The following is a 9351-nucleotide window of genomic DNA, read 5'->3' as shown; positions in this document are numbered from 1 at the left end:
CGAACCTGGGACTCTTCAGTCCACAGGCTGACGCTCTATCCACTGAGCCAAACTGGTTACGGCTGAAATCTTTTTTTTTTTTTTTTTTTCACCTCTCCAGTGATCTGAGTTTCCTGAGGCTGTGCCTTGGTGAAAATCTTTTTTCCTTTATTTCCCTGGGCATTTGATTGACTCTTTCAACCTCAGGAAAGGTATGTTCTCCAGCTCTTGGAAATGTTCCTGTGTTATTTCTTGGACCGCTTTCTTACCTCTGTGTAATGTGTCTCTTTTCTGGCAACTTTTATTGATTGGAGGTTGGACCTCCTGAATTGATACTCCAGTGTTCTTCAGTCAAATGCTCTACCACTGAGCTATACCCCCTCTGCCGATACTCTAGTGTTCTTATATTTCTATTCTATTTTTATCTCTCTTTGTCTTTTTGTTCTGACATTTAAGAGATTTCCTTGGTTTTAGCTTTTAATACTATATTAGTGCCCTATTGCTACTAGAGCAAATTACCACAACACAGTGGCTTAACTACCACAAATTTATGACCTGACAGTTCTGGAGGCAGGACTGCATTCCTTCACGAGGCTCTAGGGCAGTGATGGCGAACCTATGACACGCGTGTCAGAGGTGACACGCGAACTCATTTTTTTGGTTGATTTTTCTTTGTTAAATGGCATTTAAATATATAAAATAAATATCAAAAATATAAATCTTTGTTTTACTATGGTTGCAAATATCAAACAATTTCTATATGTGACACGGCACCAGAGTGAAGTTAGGGTTTTTCAAAACGCTGTCACGCCGAGCTCAAAAGGTTCGCCATCACTGCTCTAGGGGACCATCTGCTTCTTTGCCTTCCCAGCTTGTAGAGGCTGCCTGCATTTCTTGGCTCCTGTCTCCAGCCTCCAGCCTCAAAGTTAGCAGTTAAGCATCTTCAGATCTCTCTCTCTCTCTCTCTCTCTCTCTCATTCCTATCCTCCTGCCTGCCTCTCTCATAGGACCTTTATGATTACACACCTAGATAATCCAGCATAATCTCCCCATCTCAAATTCCTTCATCATATCTACGAAGCCCCTGCCATGTCAGATCATATCCACAGGTTCTGGGAATTAGAATGTACACACCTTTGGAGAGCCAGTATTCTATCTACCACAAACTCTTTTGCCAAATTTGTTATTTTAACAATCACATTTTTAATATTCAAGAGCCCATTTTTGCCCATCTGGCATGGCTCAGTGGTTGAGTGTCGACCTATGAACCAGGAGGTCATGGTTCAATTCCCAGTCAGGGCATATGCCAGGTTGCCGGCTCGATCCCCAGTTTGGGGTGTGCAGGAGGCAGCCGATCAATGATTCTCTCTCATCATTGATGTTTCTCTCTCTCCCTCTCCCTTCCTCTATGAAATCGATAAAAATATATTTTTAAAAAACACACAAAAAAGTCAGAATAGTTTTAGATTTACAGAAGTATTGTGTAGTATAGAGTTCTCATATACCCCACACCTAGTCTTTCCTATTATTAACATTTTACATTAAATTTACAATTAATGAACCAATATTAGCACATTATTATTAACAAAAGTCTATACTTTATATAGTCTCCTCAGTTTTCTCCTTGTGTCCTCTTTCTGTTTCCAGATTCCAGCAAGAATACATATTCCATTTAGTTTGCATGTTTGTGACAGTTCCTCAGACATGCCTTGGTTTTTGATGACCTTGACGGTTTGAGTACAGGTCAGGTATTGGCGTAGATGCCCCTCAACATGGGTTTATCTGATGTTTTCCTCATTAGACTTGGCGAATGTGTTTTTGGGAAGGAAGATCCCCAGAGCAAAGGGCCCTTCTCATATCACATCAAGGGCACATACTATCAAGTGGCTTATGGCTATTTATATATTCATCCTGAGCACCTGGCTTAAGGTAGTGTTTGTCAGATATCTCCACTTGAAAAGTTATTCCACCCCCCACCCCCCCACCCGCCGCATCCTTTCCTTATTGTAATCTTTGGAAGAAAGTCACTGTGCAAAGCCCCGTGGTGAGTTATGCTTCATCTCCTTAGAAAGTGAATGGTTCCCATTCACTTTTTGTCTTAAAGCTCTGATTACAAATTATATGTCTGCTGGTTTCATTAATGATGAAATTTCTATTTCTGATTTTTGGTTTCCAGGTAATGTTTCTATAATTTTTTTTAAATTCTCACCTGAGGATATCTTTTTCCATTGATCTATAGAGAGATAATTGAAGGGAGGCAGAAGGAGAAAGAGAGACATGGGGAGAAAGAGAGAGAGAAAGAGAAAGAGAGAGAGAGAGAGAGAGAGAGAGAGAGAGAGAGAGAGAGAGAGAGAGATGTGAGAGAGACACATTAACTGGCTGCCTCCGGCATGCTCCTTGACCAGAATCGGGATGCAACCTGCAACTGAGGTACGTGCCCTTGACCAGGAAATGAACCCGTGACCCTTCCATCTGAGGGCTGACTTTCTAACCACGGAGAAAAACCGGTCAGGGCTGTTCCTATAATTGTTAACCTTACTCCTACTGACTCTTTCTTCTGCCCATAAGCCTGACTGCTCCTCCACAACTTCCTCAGTCTGTTCCTTTTCCTCTTCCTGCTCCTTCCAGGCCAGTCTTCCTCAGGGTGTGTCCTTGACCGCTTTTCTCTTCTCATTCCACACTCTCCTTAGGTAATCTCATCTACTCCAAGACTTCAGCAGCCACTTTTGCCGATGGCTCCTAAATCCATATTTCAGGTTCAGACATCTGTCTTTGTATTAGTTTCCTAGGTCTATTGTGCAAATGACCACAAAACTGACTTAAAACAACAAAATGTATTCTCTCACAGGGCTGTAAGCCGGAAGTGCTAATCATGGTGTCAGCAGGGTTGATTCCTTCCAAAGGCTCTAAGGCAGACACTGTCCCAGGCCTGTTTCATAGCTTCTGCTACTGGTCAGCCATGATTAGCCTCCTTGGCTGGTAGATGCGTCACTCCAGTCTCTGCCTCTGTCTTCGTGTGGAGTTCTCCTCTGTGTGCGTCTATGTCTTCACATGGCCTTCTCTGATAAGAACACCAATCACTGTAATCCGGTATGACCTCATCTTAATTTACCTCACCTCATCTGCAATGCCCTTATTTCCAAATAAGGTCACATTCTAAGGTTTCAGGTGGACATGAATTCTGGGGAGACACTATTCACTATTCAGCTATAATTAGATGGCTTCCAAAGATTCCCCAACATCGCCAAGCTGTTCAGGTTCTCTCCACTGTCACTTCTACCTTCAACTTGACCTTTCTCTGATGTTTCCTGTCTCAGAAATTGCACCACCGTGCATCTGGTTATCCAAGCCAGAAATCTGGGAATCAATCTTGAGTCCTCTCTCTTTCTCACCATCATATCCGACCGACCTTTGATTGAATCTTGCTAATTCTACCTCCCTAATAGTTCTGCATGCGCACACTTCTCCATCTCATTGTATCAGTTATCATAAGTATTGTCTCCAAGTAATAGGAAACCTAATGTAAACTGGCTGAGACAATAAGAAAATTATTTGGTTCACTTAACAGACAATAATGCAGTAAGGTAAGCTTCAGGCTTAGTTGATTCAGTGATGTTTCAATGAGCTGGGTTTTTTCCCATCTCTATTCTACTGACTGCAGTATTGGCTTCATTTTAAGCCTGGTTGCTTTCATGATTGTTGGATGTTTTCCAGTAGCAATCGGGGCTGTGTGATTCATTGTTCACATCTATCAGGAGTGAAAGAAAGAGTGTGGCTTCCTGTGGCTTTCTTAAGAATAAGAAAGAACTTTCTCAGTAGCCTCCAATATCTAAACTTTATGCCTTACTGACTGGAATTAACAAGTGCTAACATTTTGTAATATTAGCTTCAAATATTTTTAAAAAAGAAACCTTGCCAATAAAATTGAAGATTTCTTTGTGCTTCCTACTAGTTTTATTCCCCCTCTCCTGCTCCTCAGAAGCAGCCACTATCATGAAGTTGGTATATATGCTTCCCATCTATGCTTGCATATTTTACTACATACTTCTATAAATATGTGTAGTCACTTTGTAAAAAAGTACAGAAATAATCTACATGGAAATTGTATAAATGTACATGTACATGACATATAAATTTTGTAAATTACTTTCTTCCTTCAACATTATATTTTTGAAATCTGTCCATGTTGCTGCATATAGGTCATGTTCACTTGTTTTGTGAACTATAGAATATAGAATATGCTACAATTTGTAATATTTTTAAATGGTTTTTTTTTCTCTTTTTCTTTTACTAGTATTGACTTCAGAGAGGAAGGGAGAGGGAGAGAGATAGAAACATCAATGATGAGAGAGAATCATTGATCGGCTGCCTCCTGATGCCCCACCCTGGGGATCAACCCTGCAACCTGGGCATGTGCCCTGACTGGGAATCGAACCGTGATCTCCTGGTTCATAGGTCGATGCTCAACCACTGAGCTATGCTGGCCAGGTTACAATTTATAATCTTTATGTTTTTTATTTATCATTATTTTCTATGGTTTTCTCCCTTCACTCCTGCCTTCTGACTAAATTTTTAAATTATAATTTTCACCCCTCACTGGTTTGAAAAGTATACATTGTATTTCTAGTATTTTAAAAATTACACTTTAATCTTAAAAGTGTCTAGTTTCTCAATCCTTCCCAGTAAGATAAAGATCTTAATTCTGAACATTCATTCTCATCTTCTACATTGCTGTTTGATTCTTTATTATTTTATTTTACATTTTTAGTAATCAATATTTATTTAGATTTACTAATTTATTTATTTATTATTCCTTCTTGCATTTCACTCCTTTCTTCTGGATTTGTCTTCCTTGTTACTAAAGCAATCCTTTAATAGTTCTTTCAGCAAATTTCTATAAGTAATAAACTTTCTAAATCTTTGTATGTCTGAAAACCATTTATCTCACCCTTACTTTTGTATGCAAGTATAGCTAGAAATAAAATTCTTGATTGACAGTTATTTCTCTCAGCACTTTGATAATATTATGTCATTGTCTTTTGTGGAAACTTCATCAATAATGAGAAATCCATTATTCTGATTATTGTTCCTACATAGGTAGTCTGTTCTTTTTAGTAGCCTTTAAGATTTTCTACTTATCTTTGATGCTCTGCAGTGCCACAGCATGTGTTAAGTATGGACTTTGTTTTTTTAATTCTATTCAGGCCATATACTTCATTAGTTGGCAAACACATATTTTTCTTCAGTTCAGGAAACTTCACCAATACCTGTTTTTGTAACTGCCTCTCTCTTCCACTATTGTTATTCTCCACCCCCCCCCCCCCCGCTTCTATTTGGAGCTTCTCATTCTATATATCAAGGCTTTTGGTTTCCCTTATTTTCTATCTCCTTATCTTCTTGGACCACATTTTAAATTATTTTCTCATATTTGTCTTCCCCTTAATGAATTCATTCTATAGCAGGATCTAGTTAACAGGTGAATCAATGGATTAAATTCTGTTTTAAAAATCCAAGGGTCTACCAGTTTTTAATTTCTATAATTTCTATTTGAGTGTTCTATAAACCTATCTTCCCTCCATATTATCTCACTTATCATATAGATTCTATTTCTTCCTTTATGTTTGAACACTTTAAACATATTTAAGTTAGTTTTTACATTTTATGAGTTGAAACATTTTTTCATATTGTCCTTTTATCTGTAAACCTGGGGTTATATTGAACTCATTGCATCTGCCATCTCTCTCCATTACGAACTTTGCTTCTTTATTTATTTGTTTCTTCAGGCAGCAGGGTCTTGCTCATTTTCCAGGCTCTGGAGGAATTCTTATAGGGGCTTTTGTGTTTCTCTATGCTAATACTCTATGAGTTTCACTACTTCCAGACAATTTTTGCGAATATCTTGGACTAGGGCAGTGGTCGGCAAACTCATTAGTCAACAGAGCCAAATATCAACAGTACAACGATTGAAATTTCTTTTGAGAGCCAAACTTTTTTAACTTAAACTATATAGGTAGGTACATTGTTATTAACTTAATTAGGGTACTCCTAAGGCTTAGGAAGAGCCACACTCAAGGGGCCAAAGAGCCGCATGTGGCTCGCAAGCCGCAGTTTGCCGACCAGGGGTAGGGTTCTCAAGCAGCAAGTCTAGCGCTGTGATTAGCGCAGTGTTAGAGTTCTGATTTTTCCACCCACAGACTCCAGGCAGACACTGAGCTCTCTTGCTCTGCCCCATAGCCCAATAGTGCAGTTTTTCTAGAACCTGTTTTATCTACAAGGCAGCCTATTTGTTCTTGGCTTTGAGCAGGAAATCTGGTCCGAGATCATTGGCCTGCGGTCACATCTCCCATCCCCAGAGGGGCATTAAATTCCTGATTCTGATACCCTGAAGGACTCCGGGCTTCAGTTTGTGATAAATGAGGTCTGAGTGTGTTCTGTGACTCATCATGAGGGACCGATCAAGAGTTTTTAAAATCTTTTTATTGGAACCTTACAGACTTGTAGGAAAGTGCACAGACCATGAGTGAACGGTCTTGTACGCTTTTATAAGTGCACATACTTGTGTAACTGCCACACAGATGAAGATGTAGAACGTACTGGCAGCCCCTGGGGGAGCTTCCTCGTAGCCTCTTCTCTGAAAGGTAGCTGCTATTCCAGTTTCTAGCGGCATTAGATTCATTTTGACCATATTGTGCTTTAGATACATGGAATCATATGGTCTATATTCTTCAGTGTCTGGCTTCTTTCTTTCATCAGTTTTTTTGTGTGTGAGATTCTCCCAGGTCACTGTGTGTATGTGTAGTTCGTTCATTCGTATTGCTGCATGGCCTTCTATTCTTTGATGATACCATAGATTTTTAGTTCATTATTGTGTTGATAGACACTTAGGTAGTTCCTACTTTGGAGCTATTAAAAATAGTATGGTTACCGAAACCGGTTTGGCTCAGTGGATAGAGCGTCAGCCTGCGGACTGAAAGGTCCCAGGTTCGATTCTGGTCAAGGGCATGTACCTTGGTTGTGGGCACATTCCCAGTAGGAGATGTGCAGGAGGCAGCTGATCAATGTTTCTAACTCTCTATAGCTCTCCCTTCCTCTCTGTAAAAAATCAATAAAATATATTTTTAAAAAAATAGTATTGTTACAAACTTATATATGCTTTTGGTTATGCTATGTAAGCATTTTGAAGGAAATGTACCCAGGGGAGGAATTGCAGGGTCATACCCATGCTCAGTGTTAGCAGACATTGTCAAACAATTTTCCAAAGCAGTCCCAAGTTACCAACAGTGTGGGGCACTTTGCATGTTCGTGGGCATATATTAGAGGATTTAGAGCAGTACTTGTCCCTCAGCTACATGAGCTCGAGAATTATTACTGTTCTTTTTCAAGGAGGATAAATCAAGATGGATGCATGTCTCTTGATTTGTGTCTTCTATACTTCATGATACATAACAACCAAGTATTTAAACATCACTGAAGTTTTTTTTAAAGCTTTTACCATGTGCCAGGTGCTGTTCTAAGAGGCCATGTCACCCTCACTACAGCCCTCTTAGGCAGGTATTCTTATTGTTTCATGTTTCAGGTGAGGCAGCTGCAACCCAGACAGATGACATAACTGGCCCAGGGCCCCAAAGGCTGAAGCAGCAGCCTGACCCGGAAGCCTGGCTTTCACGCTGCCCTGCAGATATGCTCCTGGATTCCCGTTCCAGAGTGTTTGCTCAGCCTTTTTCAAAAACCTCTTTTGCAGCCTTCCGAAAGATCGAAAATACACAGCCATATATTGCTGGAAATGCCTACCTGGGCCAGTTGAAATTTGTGCCTTTGTATTAGTGGAAAAAACAAGTGAGCAGCCACCTTGAAGAAGTCGGCTCCCACACGTCTTGTTTCTGTTGGGTGTGCGGGGAGTTACACTGGCTCAGTGCTGGCACATAGTGGCATCTCAGTAACATTGGCTGAGCAGAATGAAAGAAAAATTCACATTTGTACTGTTGGCCCTGGGATCTTTGGAGCAGCAGCTCCTGGCCTCCCATCTCTGACCACCAGGGGGCACATGTCTGTCCCTAGAGCACCCTGATTCCTAGTCTCCCAAAGCCAGTTCCCTGGGGACAGTTCCGTGGGTCCCAGGGAAGGGAGGGGCTCTGCCAGAAAATTCTGGATTTAGAAAAATGATACAAGAGAGTCGGGGTTTGTAGGGTGTGGCCTAAGAACAACCAAATCATAATCACCTCGAGTTCGTGGTTAAAATGAAGGCTCCTGCTTGTTCACCCCAGACCTATAGAATCGGGCTTTTGGAGGGTAGGGCTGGGGCCTGCATATTGAACAAAGTTGCAAGGCGATTTTTTATGCACATGACTCTGTAATCAGACTACCTGTATTCAAATATTGGCTTTTTTAACTAGGTGACCTTGAGCAAGTCAATCAACCTAAGACTCAATATAACCATAATATGGGATCATAAAAACACACCTAACTCTTAGAGTTGCCATCAACAATAAATGAAATCTAACATTAGATTCATTTTTTACCATGTTGTACTTTATACACATGGAATCCATGTGGAGATTTTAGCATGATGCCTGGCGGTATCTTAGCACTTATAAAGCTTAGATTATTATTATTATTAAATAATCTTAGGAGGCTAGTGTGACGAGGGAACAAGAGTACAATGTATGAGAACTGGAAGGAGATTGGGGAATAGGATTCCAGTCTAGGCTTTCTACCCTCACCAGCTGTGTGTCCTTAGACAAGTCACTTAACTTCTCTGAGCCTCAGTTTCTACACATCTACAATGAGGGAGTGGGATTAACTGGTGTATGAGATCCTTTCAATGTTGGTGTTTTATGAAAACTTAACAGGGTTTGAAGATCCTCCTAAACACACACACACACACATACACACACACACACACACACACACACTATCCCTACAGCCCTGTGTGATTCCTATGTGGTTCCTCCAGTCCCTGGGTGATTGACTGTATGGCATAGTTTTACGTTGCTAATTCTCTTCTCTGCGTATGGTGAAGAAGACAGGGCCCATGTCTTCTTTATCCCAGGCAGGGCCTCAGAGCCTGGCATACTGCCTACCACATGCTTCCTGTGCAATAAATACCATTTATATGGAAAAGTAGAAATATAAAGTGTGACACAGCAGCCGGAAGACCATCACAGCTGGGGAGAGTTTTAAATTCCTCGCCTTTGCGGGCCCAGGTCCTGGCGTGGATCTGTTATGAGAGTCTTCCGTGCGCGCTTAGGGCAGGGCCGGCCGAGGCCGGGCCGTTTGGGAGGTAGAGGTGTGCGGCCCGCAGAGGGCGAGGCAGCCCCTGGTGGTGATGCCGGAGCTGAGCCCCGGCTCCATTCTGGGTGTCTCGACACAGGC

At 41.1% G+C, this 9351-nt stretch overlaps 1 protein-coding gene across 1 annotated transcript in view; it reads right to left on the bottom strand.

Moving 5' to 3' along the window:
* Positions 1-6664, bottom strand: part of CRYBA1 (crystallin beta A1) — a 24030-nt gene extending 17366 nt beyond the window's left edge. Inside the window, exon 1 of the mRNA XM_023759491.1 lies at positions 6536-6664. Within this exon, the coding sequence (XP_023615259.1) occupies positions 6536-6664 (129 nt within the window). The remainder of the gene's footprint in view (positions 1-6535) is intronic.
* Positions 6665-9351: the final 2687 nt, after the last annotated feature.

The sequence above is a fragment of the Myotis lucifugus genome, unplaced genomic scaffold (assembly GCF_000147115.1).
Source record: "Myotis lucifugus unplaced genomic scaffold, Myoluc2.0 scaffold_157, whole genome shotgun sequence".
In the NCBI taxonomy this organism is placed as follows: Eukaryota; Metazoa; Chordata; class Mammalia; order Chiroptera; family Vespertilionidae; genus Myotis; species Myotis lucifugus.
The sequence above is the reverse complement of the archived record's forward strand: the minus strand, read 5'-3'. Positions and strand labels throughout refer to the sequence as shown.